Source organism: Suricata suricatta, chromosome 4, assembly GCF_006229205.1.
Source record: "Suricata suricatta isolate VVHF042 chromosome 4, meerkat_22Aug2017_6uvM2_HiC, whole genome shotgun sequence".
In the NCBI taxonomy this organism is placed as follows: domain Eukaryota; kingdom Metazoa; phylum Chordata; class Mammalia; order Carnivora; family Herpestidae; genus Suricata; species Suricata suricatta.
This window is the reverse complement of record NC_043703.1, coordinates 140155388-140179725: the sequence shown is the minus strand read 5'-3', so window position 1 is coordinate 140179725 and position 24338 is coordinate 140155388. Positions and strand designations below refer to the sequence as shown.

At 36.1% G+C, this 24338-nt stretch overlaps 2 protein-coding genes across 6 annotated transcripts in view; both read left to right on the top strand.

The window, feature by feature from the left end:
* SPAST (spastin) overlaps nt 1–16780 on the top strand; it is a 53032-nt gene extending 36252 nt beyond the window's left edge. For 4 of the 5 annotated variants that reach the window (XM_029937993.1, XM_029937992.1, XM_029937991.1 and 1 more), the window contains 10 exons: nt 1506–1580; nt 3072–3143; nt 4436–4511; nt 4751–4842; nt 5217–5296; nt 7461–7503; nt 8473–8552; nt 9872–9942; nt 11839–11879; nt 14891–16780. In XM_029937993.1, the coding sequence (XP_029793853.1) occupies nt 1506–1580; nt 3072–3143; nt 4436–4511; nt 4751–4842; nt 5217–5296; nt 7461–7503; nt 8473–8552; nt 9872–9942; nt 11839–11879; nt 14891–15013 (753 nt within the window). In that variant the 3' untranslated portion in view covers nt 15014–16780. Of the gene's footprint in view, nt 1–1505; nt 1581–3071; nt 3144–4435; nt 4512–4750; nt 4843–5216; nt 5297–7460; nt 7504–8472; nt 8553–9871; nt 10018–11838; nt 11880–14890 lie in introns of all 5 variants that reach the window. The other variant, XR_003908006.1, reaches the window with a different exon arrangement.
* A 6587-nt stretch (nt 16781–23367) lies between these two features.
* The window catches only part of SLC30A6 (solute carrier family 30 member 6), a 42840-nt gene continuing 41869 nt past the window's right edge, over nt 23368–24338 (top strand). The window contains exon 1 of the mRNA XM_029937986.1: nt 23368–23438. Coding sequence (XP_029793846.1) covers nt 23436–23438 — 3 coding nt within the window. The 5' untranslated portion in view covers nt 23368–23435. The remainder of the gene's footprint in view (nt 23439–24338) is intronic.

The window sequence follows — 24338 nt, the reverse complement described above, 5'->3', positions numbered from 1 at the left end:
ACTGTGGAGAGAGTAAAAAGATCAGTGGTTCCCACTTGGAGAGAGAAGGAAGGAAGAATAGATAGAGCACAGGGGATTTTTTAGAGCAATGAAACTATTCTGTATGATTCTATAATGGTGTATACATGGTGCAAATTGTGAGCCTTAATTAATGTAAGGTATGGACCTCAGTTTATAATATATCAATATTGGTCTATCAATTGTGATAAATGTACCACACTAATGTAAGATGTTAATAATAGGGGAAATTGGGGAGGTAGGGAGTTATATGGGAACTCTGTACTTTACATTCAATATCTATAAATCTGAAAGCATTCAAAATAAATATTATTTTAAGAAGATGAATATCCGCCAGATTCTTTATACCTTTCTCTGCCCCTTCCCCACCCGTGCTTTATCTCTCTCTCAAAAATACAAACTAAAAAAATTATTTTTTTAAGTTAAATATTAGCCATTTCATATGGTTCAACTTAAAAGTACATACTCCTTCACTCCTAAAGCAAAGTGGTATCAGTCTCGGGCTTCGCTCTGGACCCTCTGCCATGGCTGATGTCTTTGAGTCTGGAGGCTCTGGTGTAGTGTCTCTGAAGAACAAAATCTCTGCCTCTTGTTTGTGAGAGGAGCACTTGGACCCCAGGGATCTTGGTAGGGGGCAGGCACATCAGTTTAGCTGGTCCTCATGCAAACTTCCAAGCACTTCCTCTGTGGCTGCCTGCCGTTCTGCTCTTTCTCTGAGACATCACGTCTCCACGTCCTGAACTTTTCCAGGGTTTTCGTCCACATCCGCTCGCTGCTGGTATCTCCGTAGCCCTTCACAAGCACGCACTTGGGTTTTAGCTCCCTCAGCTCTGCAAAATAGTTTACCACACTGTCAGTGCTCCCTCTACAAAAATTTATTGTGTCTTCTATTGTCTTCTTTTGTGTTCTCTTTATTTTGAAGATTTGTATCTTCCTTATTCATTTACTATTATTTTGATGAGATTTCCAAAAGGAAGTAGAGAAGCATATCTGTGTTCATTATGTCTTGTTTAACCAATTTGCTTTAATTTTCAATGGGATTCTTAAAAATTTGTTTTTCTTCTGTTTTTAATAATTATACCAATTTATTGATTATATGTGTTCTCTTTAGAGCTCCGAGGAGTTCTGTTTAGGAGGATGCTACAGAAAATATGATGCTTTTTATTTATTTTTTAACTTTTATTTTTAAGAGCAAGCACGTGCAAGTGGGGGAGGGGCAGACACACACACACACACACACACACACACACACACACACACACACACAGAATCTGAAACAGGCTCCAGGCTCTGAACTGTCAGCACAGAGCCCAATGCAGGGCTTAAAACCACAAACTGTGAGATCATGGCCTGAGCCGCAGTTGGATGTTCAACTGACTGAACCACCCAGGTGCCCCCAAAATGATGCTTCTTAGATGACAGACTTAAAGTATCTGGGAAAACAGTGTCTCCAGAATCATAGTCGTGACTAAAGTATATGATTTTAGTTGTTCACAGGGCTTAGAGCTCCTGCCAGAGGATTGTTACTCTTTGGTCCACCTGGAAATGGAAAAACAATGCTGGTAAGAATTCTTTTAAAATTTGAATGTTCTGTTTAGATAATTAGATATAATGTTACGGGAAAAAAGTTTACATTGCCTCTGAGTTATTTTTATGATTTGTTTTTTGCCTTAATATACTTCTCCTAAGTTATTAAACATGTTTTCAATGAAGAAATACATGGAAAACCACATTATGTTCTCTCCAGTAGCATGTTTTGGAGTGGTTAAATTTAACAGTGTAATTTTCATTAATTTGCCAAGTTAAATAATAACATTTTTATCTCAGAAGAGCTTACCTTCCTATATTGGATATCTTCCTATCCGTTGATTTTCTTTTTTTCCTCCCGAAGTTAACAGCTTTATTTAAATATTCAGCAGAGGGGCGCCTGGGTGGCTCAATCTGTTAAGCATCTGACTCTTGATTTTGGCTCAGGTCATGATCTCACAGTTTGTGAATTTGAGCCCCGTGTCAGGCTCTGAGCTGGCAGTGCGGAGCCTGCTTGGGTTTCTCCCTCTTTCCTCGTTCTCTGCTCCTCCCTGCTTGTTCTTTCATTTTCCCTCTGTCTCTCTCTCTCTCAAAATAAATAAAAACTTTAAATAAATAATCAGGATAATACACTTTTTTCTTTCTTTTTTATTGAAGCATAATTGACATACAGATTATTTTTTTCAGTGTCCTTTTGCCCGAGTTTTTACTGAGATCTGGATAACTCTTTTTCCTCTATAGCTCTTGTAGAGGAGAAAAGAGGCAAAGAGTTTAGCTGTTTCTCTTTCTCCAACCAGTTATCTTTCTATAACTAAGAAGGGGAGAACACCCTTTTTTTTTAACCTCTCCCTATCCATCTCCCTTAGAAAAAATGAGAATGGAAAGAAGGGAAAGAAGCATAACTCTTCCTAGACCTTTTTCTCATTGCTGAGAAGAAACACATTGATTGCCATATAACAGGAATTGTGTCATATTTTATATATTTGGAAAATCCATTCTAGTGTTTAAATTGATTAAATGTTCTTTTTTGTAAATATTTTTAGTGTTTATTTGAGGAGGGGTGCAGCACGAGTAGGGAAGGGGCATAGAGAGAGGGAAACACAGATTCAGAAGCAGGCTCCAGGAGTGTCTGGATGGCGCAGTTAGTTAAGCGTCCGGCTTCGGCTCAGGCCATGATCTCACAGTTCATGGGTTCAAGCCCTGTGTTGGTCTCTATGCTGACAGCTAGCCTGTTTCAGATTCTGTGTCTCCCTCTCTCTCTGATCCTCCCTTGTTCATGCTGTCTCTCTCTGTCTCTCAAAAAAAAATAATAATAAAAAACAGAAAGAAAAAAAAAAGCAGGCTCCAGGCTCCAAGTTCGCAGCATAGAGCCTGTTGTGGGGCTTGAACCCACAAACCATGAGATCATGACCTGAGCCGAAGTTTGAATGCTTAACTGACTGAGGCATGCAGGTGCCCCTCAAATGTGGTTCTTTTTAAAGGAAGCTAGTGAACTAATACAATGTTTTGCCCTTGTAATATTTAAGGCTAAAGCAGTAGCTGCAGAATCCAATGCCACCTTCTTCAATATAAGTGCTGCAAGTTTAACTTCAAAATATGTGAGTGTTCTTTTTCCAGTATTGTCATATGTTGCTAACTGTTACTAAGTATAAATGATAATAACATTACACAAAAATATTTTTGAGTTTTATATCTATTATTTAGATATGATGGACATTAGTTACTCTTCACAACAGAGTTAGGCTCTTTTAATGTTAGGATTGTGCTGTCAAATACTGTTTTGGTTTGCTGGGGCTGTGTAACAAAGTACCAATAAACACAACAGAAATTGTCTTATAGTTTTGAAGACTATAGTTCAAGATCAGGTATTGGCAGAGTTCTCATTTTGATAAAGTAATTAAAAGTAACTGTTAAATGATACCTCTTTTCTTGGCTATATTTTACTTTCTTTGTGGAATTTTGTAAGTGAAATTGTTATTCAAGTAGGTGTACCCAACATTATGTACATAGTGTAATGGACACCACTGTCTTGGAAGTTAGGAGATAGGGATTCCAACCTCTTAGGTACTGAGCTGGCCTTAAGAAAATATCACTTTTAGGCCTCAACTCATCTATAAAGTGTTGTTGTAAGCAGGTGATCTCCTACATGCCCTTCACAATATTTGCTTTGTGATTCTAAATCTGACGCCATTCTTTTTTTTAAATGACGTTTTCAATTCAAAACCTGATGCCACTTAGAGGACAAAGAGTTTTTACAGTGGATTACCCCAAACCGCGTGCCCGTTTTATTAGTTGCTTTTAATGCATTGAATTGTTTTATTACAGCGTTTCATCCCTGGAGTGTTGCAGTGGGTGTTCATAGACCTCCTTGGCTACCTAGAAATACTTTCATATTTATTGACAGTGATACTGTGAGAGTTAATTTAAGTAAGTTTAGTTTAGTAGAGCACTTTGCAACTTATCTGGTCTACCCTGCAACCGAGAGCTTAAGAAATATCTTTCTCTCCCCTAATATTCTGTCTTCTCACTAGTTATACCACTAATAGCAATTCCATTCTCAAGTCTTCAGAGTGTAGGGTCAAGCAAAGCAGAGACCTGTTTCATTTTTTAAAGTACTTAATTAGACCAGTTCTACGTTTCAGCACCAAAAAAATAAAAAATACTTAGCAGACTGTATTAAATAATAGTCTTTCTTTTCTTTTTTTTTTTTTTTTTAATTATAAGGGACAGTTCAGTAACCCTCCTCCCCCAATTCCTTAAACCAAATCTTTGGTTTTTGCAAAGAAAGGAAAGTAAATTCCTAAATTCTAGACTTTCACACATGAAATTTAAACAGCTGGAATAATGTTGCACTTTATGTGTACTACAGTGTATAATGCCTTGTTTTTAGGTGGGAGAAGGAGAGAAATTGGTGAGAGCTCTTTTTGCTGTGGCTCGAGAACTTCAGCCTTCTATAATTTTTATAGGTAAGAACATGTTTTCTAACCAGGTTAGTTGAATATTTCTGAAATTTCCCTCTCCAAATCGGAGAGGTATGAAAAGAAAGATTATTCATTCAGAAGGAAAACTTTATCAAGAAGTGCAGCATTATAGACTAATGAATTGTGTAGGACCTACAATACTAATAACTTAAATAGTAAACTAGATTAATCTCAGATGACTCATATAGCGTGACTTTAAAGTCTTATCCTTTTATTTCCTTTAGATGAAGTTGATAGTCTTTTGTGTGAAAGAAGAGAAGGAGAACATGATGCTAGTAGACGTCTAAAAACTGAATTTCTAATAGAATTTGATGGTGTAAGTATTGATTATGGTATTTTTAAGGTGGTAGAATTTTAGTGTATATATTTGAGTTATTTAAGACTCAAATTAGGGGCGCCTGTGTGGCTCAGTCGGTTGAGTGACTTTGGCTCAGGTCATGATCTCACGGTTTGTGAGTTTGAATCCTGCATCAGGCTCTGTGCTGACAAGTTCGGAGCCTGGATTCTGCTTCACATTCTGTGTCTCCCTCTCTCTCTGACCCTCCCCGACTCATGTTCTGTTTTGCTCTGTCTCAATAATAAATAAACATTAAAAAATTTTTTTAAAAGACTCAAATTAGAAATACAGATAACTATCATATTTTTGTTATTACTTTACCTAAAAGTATTGAAAAATTTTTTGTCTTATAGGTACAATCTGCTGGAGATGACAGAGTGCTTGTAATGGGTGCAACTAACAGGCCACAAGAGCTTGATGAGGCTGTTCTCAGGTGGGGGGCTTCATGTAGAAACACATCAATTACAGGTGTATTTGCTCCTGTGTTCATCTCACATATGTCTTACTTCCTTCACTCTCAATTTGAAGACAAATTATTTCCCTCTTGGTATTCATCCTTTGGCCTCTTGTTACCGACTAAAGATTTTGAAGACAGAGGCAATGATGCCATGAAAACTAGTTTTCAGTTTGGTTGCAGGCAAGTTGTCTATTTCTTCTGATTAGGATTAAACTATCTTAAAACACCAGAATTGATTCTTAATTTTCTTTTACTGGGCTTCCTGAAAAGCCAATAAAAACAGAATTCATGGAAACTATGTTCTGTGTTCTTGTATGATTGAACCAATTTATTCCCTTCCTACTAGAAGGACGGTTTGACTCAGCATAAAATTCTTGGGCCTCCCTTTCTTTTCCTGATGAATTTATTACATTGCTCCATTGTTTCTAGGATTAAATGTTGCAGTGTAAAAGTCTGAAGCCAGCCTGCTTTTTATTCACATTTATGGATTAACTTGATTATTTTTCTCTTTACTGTATATAATTTTTAACCATTGAAATCTAATTAATTGAAAAAGATGTTGATCTGTGTTTATTTTTTCTGGGATTTGATGTTTGTTTAAATTGAGAGTTAGGAACCTCTTATGTTTTAGAAAAGTTATTTTGAATACTACCTTTGTTTTTCCCTGATATATTATTCGGGGTTTTTTTTCTTTCACACAATTTATGCATTGTGTTGCATCTTTCTGTCTTCCATATCTTTAATATCCTTTCTTGTCCTTCGTAACTCTTAGGTCTGTCTGTTTGTTTGTCTTCTTGTTTGTTGTCCTTATTTCTTACTGGGTTTGTGTCCAATCTTTGTGCGACTACTCTTGTAACCTCTGTGTCTTTGGTGGTTTTCTTCCTTTTCATTGCTTTCCGAATCTCTCCGATCCCATTATTCATCTTCTGTTGTCATGTTTCCTTGAGCTTTTGTATATATATCATTGCCTTGAGACCTTATATCTCATTGAGCTCTTGCTTTTTTTCATTAAATAATTTTATTTCATAGGAAGATAACTTGGTCACAAATTTAATTTGCTCTATGACAATATCTTCCTGTGTATATTCTCTATTTTATATTTATTGTAATTTTTCCCTGTTTTTTAGTACTTAAAAGAATAGCCATGTGCCTCTTTTGCTGACTATTTTTTATTTGAATAAAGGGGAGTTTTCTTGGAAAACCTAGTTGTGGAGTGATACTATAGAAGAGTTACTGAGCGAGTATCTTGAATTGTCGTATGAATATCAGGCAGTCTCCCTGAGTCACAGTCAAACCATACCTGATAAAGATTAGTCAATGCAGGACAGTTTGTGATCTTGCCAGACTGATTGATGTCTTCTTACAAAGATGATGTGTCTTTGAGTTTCTTTGTTCAGCCTCACCTGCCTTGCAATTCCCCTGCTCCCGCCTGACTACGTTTCACATGATTTGCAGAGCTGTTCTTCACATGCTTGTTTAAATATGGGGAGGTTGGCTTTATGCCTCCTCAGATTGTGCTCTGTTTCCTTTGGAAAACTCTGTGCCCTAATAGCTGTGTCTGGAATCTGCAGCAGCAAATCGTGTGGGTATCCTCTTTCGCCAATAAAATTTTCAGTGCCCTAGGCAGCCCTTCTTCCTACACTCTAGTTGTGTAAATATTACTGAGTTTGTTGATAGTAAAGTTTGCATTTCTGTTTCTGTGGTCCTTGTTGGTTTTAGTTGTTTTCCATTTTAAGAAGACAGCGGAGGTCTCTTTATTCTGCCTCACATATCAGATTTTTTGTTTTAATAGCATTATTTCTATTAAAAACATATAAGAACCTGACAGTATTGAGTTAAGGATTTTTAAACATTATCTAGAGAGTTTTAAAGAGTAACTCAAGGGGCAGCTGGCTGGCTTAGTCATGTGACTTTATCTTGGGGTTATGAGTTGAAGTCTCACGTTGGATGTAGAGATTATGTAAAAATAATGTCTTAAAAATAGTAACTCAAAATAACTTTATACTTTAATGACTACTAAAATGCATTCAGATACCTTGACTATTGTACTTAAAACTTTTTTCTTGTCATTTGTTACTTGAACAGAATTACCTATAAATTCAAAACTATGTTTCTGAAGTTGTTTGATTCCTTTTTTCAGGCGTTTCATCAAACGGGTATATGTGTCTTTACCAAACGAAGAGGTATGTATCTACGTTTGAATTTTTTTTTTGATATGGAAACAAGGATTACCATCTTGACAGTATTGATCTTCCAATTATTGGTACAGCCAAATTGGAAAACAGTTTGGCAATTTCTTAAAAAGATAAATGTTAACTTGCCATAAGACCCAATAGTTCCATTCCTCAGAATCTTCCCAAGGCAGGTGAAAACATATTTCTACACAAAGACATGTATAGGAATTCTTACAGCACCATTATAAATAATAGCCAAGAATTATAAGGAATCTAAAATGTTCATCAGTTAGACAATGGATAAACAAATATGGTTTATGCATTTAATGGAATACTGTTTAGCAAATAAAAAGATTGAGATACTTACACATGCTGTAATATGGGAAAACCTCAAAAACATACTAAGTGAAAGACACCAGATGTAAATGATAACCTATCATGATTCCATTTGTATGAAATGTCCAGAAAAGGAAAATTTCTAGAAACAAAGGAAATCATGGTTTGCAAAAGCTAGGGGTGGATGGGAGTGTGGACTAATTGCAAATAGGCATGATTGCACTTTTTGGGGTGATAGAAATATTCTAAAAACGGATTACGGTGATGGTTGCAAAGCTGTATATTTATTAAAAGTCATTGAATGTTACACTTACAATGGGGAGATTAGTGTTATATGACTTCATACCTAGAGAAAAGTGTTTTTTTTTTTTTATTGTGGTTGTCTAGCTCAGACTCTTAACATCCTTGATAGTAGCAGCAACTGATTCCTTAGTGCCTTATTTGGATTATCTTTAAGTCTCAAGAACTCTCAAAAACTGGTAGTTTTGACTCTGATTACAGATATGAGCGAGGCTCTAAGAATTAGAGTGATTTGTGTGTGATCATTCAGCTCATAAATAAGGGTCAGGATTTGAACCTAATTTTTGGATATTTCATTAAGCTAATTCTTGAGACTGATAATTTCTTAATATTTCTTTTCAGACACGACTACTTTTACTTAAAAACCTATTATGTAAACAAGGAAGCCCATTGACCCAAAAAGAACTAGCCCAACTTGCTAGGTGAGTAATTTGATTTGGTTTATATTAAAGCCTTCTTCTTCTTTTTTTTTTTTTAAGAAATTCTTTTTCTTTTTTGTTTAAAGTAGATTCAAGTACGAAATAAGTAATTTATTTTTCAAAAAACTGCTTGTCTCATTCTCTGCTTCCTTTATGTTTTTTCTTATCTCTCATTGGTATATACGGTATCTAAATTTAAATTTCTAGATCCTTTATAAGACATGACCTAAATATCTGATGGTAGTACATGCTTTTTATAAGTTTATTAAAACTTATAAGTAGTATTAAAATTGTTAAAGTTTTTTAAGACACTCATCTCTGCCCACACCAACACATTTTCACACTTCATTTTATATCTTCTTTTATAAGTGATGTACTTAAGTAGAAACAATATAGGAAGTGGACTTGTTGAATTTTAGTCACTGAAAAATCTCACAAAGTAATTTTGAAGTATGTGAATAGCTAGTAATTTTAGTAAACACTCTGAGTCCCAGATTCCCATGAAGAAAGAACAAATTCAATACTTCGAAATATTGAGGCTCTTCTTTGTTACTCCAGTAAAGAATTCAGCTAATGTTTGATCTCTATAGTTATTTAACATAGTACGTGATAAATGCTTTCCTTTCCTGTTTTACTTTCTTCTTCCCCTTTGCCCTCCCTAGTTCTTAGTTCCCTTTGATAATCTCTTGGCTGCCCAGGACTCTCCACTGTGGCATCCCATTCAGGTGTGCCTCTTTTTGCCAATGTCTTCTACCCCAGGCCCTTCCTTCACCCTGTCTGTCCTGTATTTTAAAGAAATGTACTTTGGGCGCCTGACTGGCTGTGTCAGTAGAGGATGCAGCTCTTGATCTCAGGGTTGTGAGTTCAGGCCCACAGTAGGTGCAGAGCTTACTTGAAAATTAAAAAAAAAAAAAGGGGGGGGTCTACCTTGACTGGCAGTTTTCTTTGTCAAGATAAAGAAACATTAACTTAAGTAACTTACAGAGTACTAATTAATGGTTATGTGTCAGTGGCCAGTAATGGCTTATGGCTGTTACCTTTCCAGGGGATGTATTTACAATTTAATGGAGCTTCCTGGAGATATAATACACCTTAATCTAAAGAATGGTTCTTATGATGAAAATTTAAGGCGTTCATTCTAAGGAGCCTGCCTACCAGACAGGTTTGTTTTTTATCAGCAAGTGGACCTTTCTGTGCCCTTAAAAGTGCGTAGCTGTCTGCTTGATGACAGAGGCAAACTAGATTTTATCCTCTTTCTACATGGAGGATTTTAAATCTGCAAAGATGAAAATAATTTATTCTTTCTTCCTTTCCATTCTCAGAATGACTGATGGATATTCAGGAAGTGATCTGACAGCTTTGGCAAAAGATGCAGCACTGGGTCCTATCCGAGGTACCTGTACAGAGCTTGAAACACTTAGACCTATTTATTAGACCGCTTTCAAGGTTTAAGAAGCCCTATTGAGAGGTGTGTGTGTGTGTGTGTGTGTGTGTGTGTGTGTGTGTGTTTAGTAGGAGAGCATTGAAGCTGCTGGAAAACTTGATACAAAGTAGATTTTTTTTTTAATGTTTATCCTTGTGAGAGAGAGAAAGAGAGAGAGAGAGAGAGTGTATGTGAGAGAGGGCGAGCACAAGAGGGGGAGGGGCAGAGAAAGAGAGTGTCAAAGAATCTGAAGCAGGTTCCAGGCTCTGAGCTGTCAGCACAGAGCTCACAGAACTGCGAGATCATGACCTAAGCCGAAGTTGGACACTTAACTAACTGAGCCAACTAGGTGCCCTGGTATTAAGTAATTTCTAGACTGAGAATCAACAAACTTTTCAGTAAAGGGTCTGATAAATATTTTAGGCTTGTGGGCCACATATACTCTCTGTTGCATATTCTTTTGGTTTTTTTTTTTATACAAAAGTGTGCTTTCACAAAAAAAAATGTGAAATCATTCTTAGCTCATAGACCATACAAAGACAGTCCATGGATCAGTGGACTGTGACCCCCTATCATAAAAAACGTTTCAGTTCTTTTTTTTTAATTGAAATTTTTTTTATTATTGAAATATAATTAACATACAAGGTTATATTCGTTTCAGGTGTACAACAGTGATTAGACATCTCTACATTAAACAATGCTCATCACAATAAATTACCATCTGTCAAATGTTTCACTTTTTTTTTAAATTTTTTTTAATGTTCTTTTATTTTTGGGAGAGAGAGTATGAGCAGAGGAGGGGCATAGAGGGAATGAGACACAGAATCCGAAGCAGGCTCCAGGCTCCAGTGTGTCAGCACAGAGCCCGATGCAGGGCTGGAACTCACGAACTATGAGATCATTACCTGAGCTGGAGTCAGACATTTAACTGACTAAGCTACCCAGCCACCCCTGTTTTCCTTCTTGATAGTAGGTAGCCAGGAGAAAACACAAATGAAAAGAAAATATTTTTAAGCAAGTAAAACAGAAAAATAAAGGGAAAATGTTCTTACCTGCTCTGGGATTTTTTTCTTTTTTTTTTTTTTTCTGGGATTTTTTTCAACTTTAATACTCTGATATCACTTGAATTTAAAGTGTCTAAGAGAAGTTTTTACTTACATTATTCTATCTTTTGAGGAATTGCTTTGTGTTGATTCAGGGTTATTTGTCGATTCTGGAACAGCACTCTGATACCACGTTAGATGTTTTCAGCTGCTTTTCCACGGGCAGCACAGGCAGTGTGTGGGTGAGGCTCTTAACTGTGCACTCACATCGCTGGCTGTGGTGATAAGATCGGACACGGAACATGCAGCCTCCAGAACACATCTTAGGCTGTGAGACCATGTACTGACTCAGAGTTGCTGCTTTGGAGAAAAATAAGTGTAAGATTCTGGGTAAAGCATTCTAGTCAAACTCTTGCTGCCAGAGGCATAAAATCTTGTTTAGATAGTGGACTCAAACAGTAGCTAATAGGTAAACGATTTGCATTTTTTCAGAATAATTTAGCTATGATTCTGAAGCAGACAAAAATTGTTGGCCTGAAAAAAATAATCTAGAGCCTCTGTAAAGAACCTGTTGAACCTCTTAAGTTCCCTCTTAAATTTGTACAATTTAGGACTCTTAGGTAATGTGCAAAGAAATTGAATGCCTCCTGGTTACTAGGAAGGAATATTATTCTAAGCATGTATAAACTGCTTAATATTGTATGTCTTCCTTTTAATATAAATAATTTATATCAAACTTATACTTTTAGATCATTGTACTTGGTTTTGCTTTATAGCAATTTAAACTTACCTTTTTTTTAAGTGGCTGTCTTATATTTTACAGAACTGAAACCAGAACAAGTCAAGAATATGTCTGCCAGCGAGGTATATTGTTTTATAATTATCTTTTCTTTGCTCTGGTTCTCTATACTGTAAGACTTCTCTTTTGTGTGGATTTTTGTCTGTGATTTGGTTAGAAGCTAAAAAAGATACCTTTGCTTCATTTCAAAATATAAAGGCATATCAAATTACAGTCTCTTAGAGTGTTCTTTGGTAATGGACAAGAAATACTGTACATAGTCATTAAGTCATTTTCTATCAAGTCTTGTTATGTAACTACTAAACAGAAGAAAATCATAGAAAACTTGAGGATTTTACCCTTTGTAACAAGTTAATCCCTCAATATTCTATTAGTTTTTCAGTGTTTGTTTTCCTCTTTATAAAAGGAATACCATTTTAATGTAATTCATTACCTTTTCTTAATGTGGTAAGCCCTCTTATGAGATGCAAATGCATTTCTTTTGAGAAAGATTGCCTGCAAAATGTAAAGTGGGACATACAGAATGACTGTAATAACTTGTAAGCAAACTTTTAAAATCAGTCTTAAATTATATTTGTAACTTACATGTCAGAGATACTTTTGATTGCCCAAGTTTCAACAGCTGTTGAAGGGACAGTGAACTGTTAACATAGAGTATAAAAGTACTTGGGGCACCTGGGTGGCTCAGTCGGTTGGGTGTCTGACTTTGGCTCACAGGCCATGGGTTTGAGCCCCGCGTCGGGCTCTGTGCTGACAGCTCAGAGCCTGGAGCCTCTTTCAGATGTCTCTTCCTCTGCCCCTCCCCAGCTTGCTCTCTGTCTCTCTCTCGGTCTCACTCTCTCAAAATAAAATAAAGACATAAAAAAATTTAAAAAAAAAGTATTTGAGAACATTTTGGCACTTTTTTCTCTAAGCTTCTAAGTAAACTTAGTTATTTTCAGTATCTTGTGCATGGTAGTTAATCAACTACATTACTAAGAATGTCCTCACACATACTGTAACCACCATTCCATCATTTTTGAAAATATATTTTTATTAAAAAATATTTTTAATGTTTATTTATTTTTGAGAGAGAGCACAAGCCGGGGAGGGGCAGAGAGAGAGGGTGACACAGAATCCGAAGCAGGCTCCAGGCTCTGAGCTGACAGCACAGAGCCTGTCACAGGGCCAAACTCATGAGCTGTGAGATCATGACCTGAGCTGAAATTGAGAGTCGGACACTTAACTGACTGAGCCACCCAGGCACTAGACTTTTATTTAGCCATTATTCAGTACAACTTTAATAACTAAGTGTATTATCAGGTACTAATATACATACACACTTAGGTGAAATGAACTCAGTTTGACATTTATAGTTTGTAAGAATAGGAACTCAAATGATTGTATTGGAATTCTGTGTTTTTAAAAGTTAATGCTAAAAATTTTTGGCTATAAAAATTCAGGGTATAATGTACTTTGTTTTTAAAGCATACAGTTCATATCCAGCTTAACTTTATTATTTTTTCATAAGACATCTTTGCTGTTTTTCTCTTTTTCAAATTAGCTGCCAGTTGCTTTCACCTATATACATTTGTCTCTTATTAACTTCAAAATATCCTATATAAATTTCATATGTATATATATATATATGTATATATATATACACACACCATACTTTACAATTCAATTAGAATTTCATCAGAACCTTTAAAACCTTAATTTCTTTTTTCCTTTTTATTTATTTATTTTTTAATGTTTATTTTTGAGAGAAAGAGAGACAGCACAAGTGGGGGAGGGGAAGATAGGGAAACACAGAATCTGAACAAGCTCCAGGCTTTGAGCTGTCAGCACAATGCCCAACGCAGGGGTCAAACCCACGAACCATGAGATCATGACCTGAGCCGAAGTTGGCTGCTTAACCAACTGAGCCACCTTGGTGCCCCTAAAACCTTAATTTCTATAGGAAGTTTTATTCAGGAATATCATAGGTAATTCATCATCCTTCCACACGTTGGGCTTTAGGAAGGGCCAGCATGTTTTTATAGCTAAACATGTAGGGTTCATATAGTGATTATGTAGTAATAGTATATCGTTTTACTTTTTGACTAAGATTAGGCTACAAATTACAGATGTGGGTGATTTTCTCAATCTGTGCATATCAGGATATCAGAGAGGGCGTGAAGTATTTAGGTTGGGTTTTATAAGAGTAATAACAAGAATATATATAAATGTCAGTGACATATTGTCTCAGATTCTCCTTTAACTTCTTTTTGGGCAAAATACACATGTATGTACTAGTGACAGTTATTAAAATGGGTCATTTTGTGCCAAACTCCTTTTGGGTTTTAAAAATCCTTAAGTAGATACAGATACATGTTAACTTAGCATTGTTTTATTCTACATTCTCATAGCCAACTAAAAAGGGCAGAAAATGAGACAAGAAATGTAACAAGCAGTATTTCCTTAAATCTTGTGTGCTTCTTGTTTACTCTTTTCCTTTTTGATAAACCTAGCATGAATTTAGCTAGAGTATGCTTGTGATCAGTGAAAGTTGAGAATTCTGAATGGTGGGATTGTGATTCTTTTTTCTGCCTGTCTGTATTTTGTCAAATTTGGTATAATGAGTGTCTTCTGGGATTTTTTATGCTTTTATATTTTTTTGAGAGAGAGAGAGCACAAGCAGGGGAGGGGCAGAGAGAGAAGGGGACACAGAATCTGAAGCAGGCTCCAGGCTCTGTCAGCACAGAGTTCGATGTGGGGCTCAAACTCATGAACTGTGAGATCATGACCTGAGCTGAAATCAGACGCTTAACCCTCTTCTGTTTATATAATGGGAATATACAATGATTTAAAATTTTAATACCTAAGAAGCTAAACACATATATTAGTATACCATTTTTGTAAGATTTCCTACATAGCAAACTTGCCTACCCTATAATAATATGTAAAATAAGATGATTGGTGTGATTTTCTAAGAATATATTTATATAGATTTATAACATTAATAAGCAATAGTATCATTACTTTAATCCATTTTTGAGTTAACTACGGTTTATATGTTCATCATTTGTATTGTCATGTGTTTTTTTAAATCTAGATGAGAAATATTCGATTATCTGACTTCACTGAATCTTTGAAAAAGATAAAACGCAGCGTGAGCCCTCAAACCTTAGAAGCATACATACGTTGGAACAAGGACTTTGGCGATACCACTGTTTAAGGAAAGACCTTTGTAAACCTGCAGAACATTTTGCTTTCAAAGAAAGAAACACACCATCTTCATTGAATAGTTATCAGCTACAGAAATTCAGCCTAAGTTTACAGGACTTCTAAGTCTTATAATTACTTGTGCACCCCAGCAGATGAACCATACAACAAATTCAAATAAAATATACAATGCAAATGGAGGATTTTGTTGAAGGCCTTCTTGCTTATGTGCATAGTTATCCCAGTGGGCACTGTAAGTTTGAGCACAACAAAAACTGATTCTGGTCTTCTTTACCAATATAATCATAATGTAAATAATAATTTGTATATTGTGCTGCAGATGAAAGTATTCCAGAGACAGTGAATGGTAGAAGACACAAGCGCCTTTGGTTGTTTGTCTTCTGATGTCTTTTCTTAAAGTAGTGATTTTTCTATTTTCCTTTCCTACTGTTGTCTTTACTACAGATGATTAAAATACCAAACACTCTACTTTTTTTTCTTTTCTCTTTACAAATCCAGTGTGCCAAATGAAACTTCTTCCTATGTAACAGTAATAGGAAAAAGTGTTTTGAAGGTTTTTTCTTTTTCATAAATCTACAGACAGGATACAACTGCATTTTCCTTTTCTGTTACCTTGCTGCCAATTTAGAAAGCCATTTGTTGATAGCAACGAAGCAAATCTAGTAAAATAGAAAAGGAGACAGAAGGTTTAAGTTACTCTGTGTAGATCAATCCTCGTGTGACTTGCAGTATTTGTTTCTAATATATTTGTCAGAAATCTGTTGTAGACTGTTAATTTATTCCTAATGGAGTTTATTTTCTGCCAGACTTATTCTAATATTTAAGAAGGCCTATTTTAACTGCCAGTAAAGTGGTTCCTGTGTGAGAGAAGGGAAGTACTGAAAGCTGAGACAGTCCTAATTTATTGCTTTCTTACTGTTTGCAGGATAATTATAAGCCAGTGGATCTACCATCTTTTATTCCTAATGAATAATGAATTCATTGAAACTTTAAAAATTACTGAATTTTTATACATTGCATACATTTTATAGGTTTCTTGTGCTCACTTTGTTAACTAAAAAGTTAGTCTGTTAACCTGCCTTTGTTCCCCCAAAATGTACAGTAATTCCGTTTCTTGTTTGTATAAGTATGCGTGGATTTTATTATAAAACTGTCATTGTAGAAAGTAGTAACTCATATCATGGCTTTTTAAATATTGTAATAAAGGCAAATGGATATTTGCCCTTAGTTTACTGGTTAAAAGTTTGTTTACAGAAATTTTCTTTGGTGCTTTTGTGTAAGATGTCATGGGTGGAAAGAAGAATTTTACTGTAGTAACAAAGATGTTTTCACTTAGGGAAAATACCTTTGGTGTTGAGAGAAAACATTAAAAACTTGCCCTGGCTAGATAAGAACTTTATAATGAAGACATGCTTTCTTCTTAAATTTCCTCTTGTTCCTGTTAAAGATTTATGTAAATATAGAAGATGTATCATTTCTTTAGATAATATGCTATTTGTAGCTGTAATTTAAATGTTCTAATCATGACCTTAGAACTTCCTGGGTAGCAGAAGTGAGGCTTGAGATAAATAGAAAAAAAAGTTTTTTAAGCTAGAACCATGCCTATTTTCAGTCATAAGTTGTATCTTTTTAAGGTCTCAAACTTTAAAGCATCAATTATAAAATCTTGATAATAAAAGATGATGCATTATACATATATGATGACAAGAATTGGGAATATCCAGAGTTAAGACATTCTCAATAAAGCTCATAAAATCTCCCTTTGTATTTTCAATTTAGAAAAGGGTTAGCATTATTCATATGTGAATAAGTGGTCAGTCATATTAAAGTTCTGTGTGCTTCAAGCTCAACTTTTAAAATATCTTTAAAATTATCATGATTCTACCTACAGGAATTTAATGCAGTTTATTGGCATAATTTTTAGATAACAAAGATTTCAAATGTTAAAAGGTAGACAAGTTAATATTGTCATAAACACTGAGTCAGAATTCTATTATTGTATGAATAACCATACAGTATAGAAATTATTTTACTTCCCTGACTAAAGTCTGAAGTTGAGCTTAGAGCTAGAGAACTACTTTCTGTGACTTATTATGACCAAGTTTTATTTTAAGCTTCTGTTTTTCATTGAAGGACCATGGATAGGATAATAATATAATAGAAGGTATAAGGGGTTGGTTTGGTCTTTTTTCAATAAAGATAGAAGTTGTCTGGGCTTTCTGAATTAATATTGGATTGTGACCTTTTGGGTTCTGCATAGAGCTCTCTGTCATATTAACGTAATGAAAGGTAACACTTAAACATTCAGTGTTAGTGTGCTCATGTTAACATGGCAGAGTTTTGTAAACCACATTAAAACTTATTGATGTACTGGATTTTAAGCCAAGAGAAAGAATCGTACTTTCTTTCCAGATATCTTAAGGGTAAAAGCTTATTTTTTTAATGTTTTTATTTATTTTTAAGAGAGAGACAGAGTGCAAGTGGGGAAGGGGCAGAGAGAGAGAGGGCAGAGAGGGAGACACACAGAATCTGAAGCAGGGTTCAGGCTATGTGCTGTTAGCACAGAGCCCATGCAGGGCTCAAACCTACAAACTGCAGGATCAGGACCTGAGTCAAAGTCAGATGCCCACCTATTGAGCCAGCCGGGCACCCCGGGTAAAAGCTTATTCTAAGACAGTCTACCCACGGAGGTTATTAGATTTCTGACTATGCTTTGTGCTTGGGAAGAAGTGGGGGAAAAGCAGATACTAGCATTCCAATATAAGTAAATATGTAGCAGTCTTTGTTTTTGGCTAGAATTCTTTATATTTTGTACAAAAATGAGTTCTTTTGGTAGAATGAGCCTTTTACAGGTTGGCTTTAGACCCTTAAGTCAAAGGATTTTCCTTGAAATGCTTGTCTCAAATTTTAATTTGGTCTTTTGTATTTTTCTTCAGGAAAAAGATGAACTAAAGGGTTTAGCAATGTAAAGTGGGTTTCTATCCCACTTTATGTAATGGAAATATATGATAAATTTTATTTTGCCTTTAATCTGCTTATTTGAAACAATGTTTCAGAGGTTGCAGTCTAGCAGTAGCTTGTATTGGACTAACTCTTGCCAATAATTATAAACTGAAGAAAATACAAAAAGCAATAATTAGAAGACTATAGGAAGCAAGCAGGAATAGGCAGAAATTGCACAAAATTATGTCCTAGAAGAGATCCACATTAACTAGCTTTTGCCCCAAGGACAGTTTCCAGTTTGTGCAGTGTGCTTCGAAATAGACTTTAAGCAGAATGTGACAGTTTTTCTGGGCTGAGGAGTCATTTGGGGCTTGTAGAACAGCTGGAAATGAGGAGAGAACTCTTAGAATTTCGGAACTATAAGCCCTAGAATATGCCTACAAATTTCTTTCATATCCTTGGTGGACTCCAAAATTGTACCTGTGCAGTATAATAGTCAAGCCTAGCAGAAAGCAGTAGTTTAAGGAACTGTAGAGAGGTTACAGAGTTTGAAATTTAAGTTCCACTAAGAGACGTTTAGTAAATATTTTGGGTTTCCCATGCAAATCCAAAAAGGACCATAATAAGTAGGAAGCACAATGTCCTAGATCTAAGGACCATACTTTTGTTAGGCCTGTGGGCAAAAGGATAAACTCACTGTAACAAAATTTAAAGCTTTCATAGCATCAGGATTATCCATTGGTAATTTAACAGCCAAAAGAAACATATTTTAGAAGAAAATAGAATCCAGGGTCTTCACAACATATCCACAAAGTCCAGTACACAATAAAAAATTAAGCATACAAAGAAAAGTTACATCCACAATCAATAGAAAATATTTAAAAGCAAATGCAGAGATGACCCCCAGGTTGAAATTAACACAATTATTTTAAAAGATCTTTACTACTTTTTAAAGAATAGGAAAAAAAAAGATGAACAGATTAGGATTTTCAGTGGAGAAAAGTAAAAGCCAAATGGAAAGTCTGGTAGTGAAAAATAAAAATCTGAAATGAAATCTATCATATCTGAAATAAATTTCACTGGATGGGCTTCAGAGTAAACTGGACACAGCAGAGGAAAGACAGGTGGAAGACAAGCTAATACAATTACTAAATCAAGCACAGAGAAAAAAAATAGCAAAGGCTTGATACTGTGGGACAATATTCTTTCTGTTTTACTTTATTTTTGATGCATGTGTAATATTTCTTTTACAAATTTTTATTTAAAATCTAGTTATATAACATATAGTGTAATATTGGATTCAGGAATAGGGGACAATATCAATCTAATTTACCTCTGGTTTGAGGATCCAAAAGTAGAGGAGAGGAAGAGAAGGGGCAAAAGAAACATTTGAAGCAGTAATACCTGAAGTTTCCCTCGAATTATGGAAAGACCTCAACTTACAGATCCCAAAAGTTCAGTGAACCCCAGGCAGAGTGAATACAACAAAGACCACATTTGGATACATCAGATTGCAAAAATTATAAAAGCAAAAGTATAAGCAGCCAGGGAGGGGAAATACTACATTCAAACAGTCATTGACCCCAGAATATAGACTAACCAAAATGGTAAATGGCAAAGACCAGGGAATGTCCTCATGGAGGCCCAGGATAACCAAGGCACAATTTGACCAAGCACTTTTTCAACAATTGATTGCCAGCCTAATGGAACTTCCAATTGTTAGGTCTTACTAAATTGGATGTTTAGCAGGTTTATACTCCATATCTGTTTCCTCTGGAACTCCCCTTATATATTAAATAATATAATATGACCAAAATACATGCAACAAGACTTTATCATACAGATATAGCAAAAGAGTTGGAAGAATAAGCAAGTTAACAGCAAAAATACTTGCAAAATAAAAGTCTAATGACTTTGTACAAAGATCTAGGTCTAATCACCAAATAGTATACCTTCAAACTAAAAGGACTAATTACAGAACTCCTTTCTGTATTTTTATTCCTACTTTGTTGAGTGTTTTTCCAAGTGGGGGTGTTAGATTTGTCAAATGTTTTTCTGCATCTATTGAGATGATCATGTGATTTCTGTCCTTTATTAATATGGTGTGTTACACTGATTTTCATATGTTGAACCAACTTTTCATTCCTGTGATAATTCCCACTCATTTTTGGTGTATGGTTCATTTTGTATGTTGGTAGATACATTTTGCTATTTTGTTAACATTCTGTTCACACAGAATGTTGGTCTGTACTTTTCTTTGTCTTGTTTTGGTATCAGGGTAATTCGGGCTTTGTAGAAGGAATTGGAGAGTGTTCCCTCTTATTTGGGGGGAAGAGTTTGTGAATGCTTGGTGCTAATTCTTTAAACGTTTGGTAGAATTCACCAGTAAAGCTATCTTTGCGTGAGCTTTTCTTTGTGGAAAGTTTTTTTTTTATTATACATTCAATATTTTATTAAATGTCTAAATGAATTTTCTATTTCTTCTTGAGTATATTTCAGACACTTGTGCCTTTATAGAAATTATTCCATTTTGTCTAGATTATCTAATTTGTTGGCATCCAGTTTTTTATAATTTCCCTTATTATCCTCTTTTTCTCTTCAGGACCAATAGTAAAATGTCTTCTTGCTTTCCTGATTTTATTAATTTGAGTCTTCTCCTTTTCTTGGTTAGTCTAGGTAAAACTTTGCCAATTCACTGATTTTTATAAAGAACCAATTTTTTGTTTTGTTTATTTTTCTATTCTCTACTTAACGCATTTGCTCTCCAAGCTTTATTAGTTACTTCCTTTTGTTTGCTTTAGTTTGCTCTTTTTTTTTATTATGATGGAAAGCTAGATTACTGATTTGAGATCTTTCCTCTTTTTAAAATATAGGCATTTAGAGCTATAAATTTCCACAGATACAGCTTTTGCTAAATCTAGTAAGTTTTGGTAGGTTGAATTTTCATTTTCATACATCTCAGTATATTTTCAAAGTTCTCTGGAGATTTTTTCTTTGACCCACTTGATTTAAAGATTATTTTAATTTCCACAAGATGTGAAAACCCCAAATTTCCTGTAGTTATGGATTTTTAATTTCATTCCAGTATGTTTGGAGAACATATTTTCTGTTTTAATCCTTTCAAATTTTTAAAAAAATGTTTTATGGCCTAACATATGCCCTATCCTGGAAAATGCTTCACATGCTCCTGAGAAGAATGTGTATTCTGCTGTTATTGGATGGTGTATTCTAAGATATATTAGGTCTAATAGGTATATAGTATTGTTCAAGTCTTCTGTTTCATTGTTGATCTCCTGTGTAGTTGTTTCCTATGATTTTATACCCAATTCCCTGTTCCATAGCTTTTTTAAAGTAGCTTAAGAGATTTCTTTTTGCTACGTTTAATCCCTGTTACCCTCTCAGGGAGGAATTATGTATATTAAGGAACATGACTATGAATTTTTTAAGGGCAGTAAAACAAAATTCTAGAAAAATTAAGATACAAGAAGTCAGAATACATCCTTACACAAAACAGTACAAAATGTACTGTTTGATGCCAATTTTGTTTAAAAGACTGTAAAGAAACTTCCAAAATTAAGAATGATATGCTCTGGGTAAATGAAGCAATAATGTCCTAACCTATCTACGTGCTTCTAATCTTGTCCAGGAGTAGTTAGCAAAGAGCAACAAGTAAGGCTGAGAACTACATTGTGTTGTACAGAATTCCAGCTCTGTCGTTAAGTAAGTGGATTTTCCAAGCGGGAGCTAATGATAGTATCTATATCAAATGGCTGTTATGAGGACTAAATGAGATAATACATGTTAAACGCTTAGAACGGCACCTACCACATAAGTGTTTAGTAAATGTTCGCTATTAACTTTCACCTCCAGTCCATTCTCCATATCACAGCGTCAAGGCCCTTCCCTAGCTGGGACGCCTGGGTGGCTCAGTCAGTTAAGCGTCCGACTTTGGCTCAGGTCATGATCTCACCGCTAGTGGATTCCAGCCCCAACAGCTCAGACCCTGGGGTCGGCTTCGGATTCTGTGTCTCCCTCTCTCTCTCCCTCTCCCCCACTCACACTCCATCTCTCTCTCAAAAATGAATAAATGTTAACAATTTTTTTTAAAAAGGTCCCTCCCTTGTTTAAACCCTCCACTAGCTTCCTGTCTCACTTTGGAAAGAGCCAAAAAGTCTCCTTACCCCTAAGTTAGAAACTCCTGCTTGATCTGACCCACTTATCATTTAGGTTTCTTCAGTTCTTCCCCTCAAGCACAAAGCTCCAGACATACTGGCTTCTTTTAGACGTTGAAACACATTGCTTGTTTTCAACTTAGGTACATGACTTTATCCTGCTTAGGATAACCTTAGCAGAAAGACTTGTCATTCAGAAGTCAAATTTTATTTCCTTTCTCCCACTATAAACTAGCTACCCAATCACTCTCTGTAGCATGACTCTTATTTCTTTGTTTCAGGCAGGTTCCACCCAGTGTGGAGCCCAATCCCAGATGAACCTATGACGGGAGATCAAGACTTGAGCTGATCAAGAGCCAGATACCCGGGGCGCCTGGGTGGCTCAGTCGGTTAAGGGGCTGGCTTTGGCTCAGGGCATGATCTCACGGTTTGTGGGTTCGAGCCCCGCGTCGGGGCTGTGCTGACAGCTGGTTCAGAGCCTGGAGCCTGCTTCAGATTCTGTGTCTCCCTCTCTCTCTGACCATCCCCTGCTTGTGCCGTCTCTCTCTGTCTCTCAGAAATAAATAAAAGACAAAAAAATTAAAAAGATTTGAGTCAGATACCTAACCAATTGAACCACTAGGCTCCACCCCCCTCACCCATAACTCGGTATTTACATGACATTATCGATGTATTAAACATTGTTTTCAAAACAAGTAGGGATACTTGTTTCTTACCAGTATATAATTTTCACGAGACCATTGCCTGATACACATGTCCTGGATATTCAATCGTTATCAAATTATTTCTTGTATTCTATAATATTACTTCCGTAATAAAATTAATTTTATGAGAATTTAATGTGTTAGGAAATAGACCAATAGAATAATTGGTCTGAGTTCAAAATCAACGACTACGGAGACCCAGATGTACGCCTCTGGTCAAGTTTTTTATTCTTCCGGCTTCCTCAAATGGGAATATTATTTATTTCACAAGGTATTGCAAAAATTAAATCACACAACATGGGTAAAAATGCTTCAGTACTAAATGAAAATTTCCCAGTATTACAAATAAACACCAACAGCGCCTTGACTAGCTCTCCACGATACCTAACGCTCAATAAGGTCGCTCTAGCCTCTCACCTCCACCTCTATAGAACTGAGGGGCAAGCGGGGAGGGGGCGGGATCAAGGGGTACGTGCACGCACTTCCGCCCCCGCGTCTCTCTCGGCCAATCGGCCTCTGATACCCCACCCCTTCCGCTCTAGGGAAAAACGAGCTCCCAGGGCGTCTTCCGGCGGGAGCTCTGCAGCTCCTTATCATGGTGAGTTGGCTGGGGTTGTGAGGGCTTCTGTCGTAGGTGATTCCTCTTATCTTTTCTCATCCTGAAACGGCCATGACATGCCTCAGCTGCCCAGAGAAGGGGTCCTCGGAGTTGTACTCCGGCACCCGGGGGGAAGCGGCTGACGGCCGAAGCATTCCCCAGAGCTCCGATCCCCCTTCGCTCCCTCACCCTGTTCTTTGGACGCTGGGTATCCCGGCCCTGCTCGAAGCCGAGCTTTTCAGTTCTTAGCAAGTTTGACTTTCCCCTGCCGAGATTTACTTGGTATAGAAACAAAAGTCTCTGCTGACGTCAGCAACTGCACCAGCAAAAGATGTGAAAACAAGTCCACAGCAACAGCGACCATAGTTAGTGATGCTTACAACAGTGACGACACTGTTGGCGTTAATGAAGAGGGCTATGAGGAGGGTACTGAGGCCAAGGTGCAACTTGGCTTTATGGAGTGCCGGAAAGCCTATTACAACAGCAGCTTTCAGAAGGCCAGTGACCGGAGAAAGTCCAGGTGTTGCTGGAAAGTCTTGGTGCACTTTCCCCTTGCGTTTGTAGATTGCAGTATACCTTACGGTTTGGGGGATGTGTTTTGTTTTGTTTTGTTTTTAGAGAAATTAGTCTCGTTATGCCTTTAGAAATCAAGTGTATAGCTCTCTGAATCTTATCAAAAGATAAGTTGATTGCAACTTCATCAAAAGAGGTATACACCATTTTATTTTAAAAAATCTTATTTCTTTTATTGATAGCTTCCGTAGGAGAAAAGGACCACGTTTCAGTGCCTAAACCATTGTTACTCTAAGTTTTTTTCTTGAGTGGGTATGGTTGATAAAATGTTTTATTCATAGTTACTTTTTCTTCCGTAAATTTTCTGAAATCCCTCTTTTAAACCCA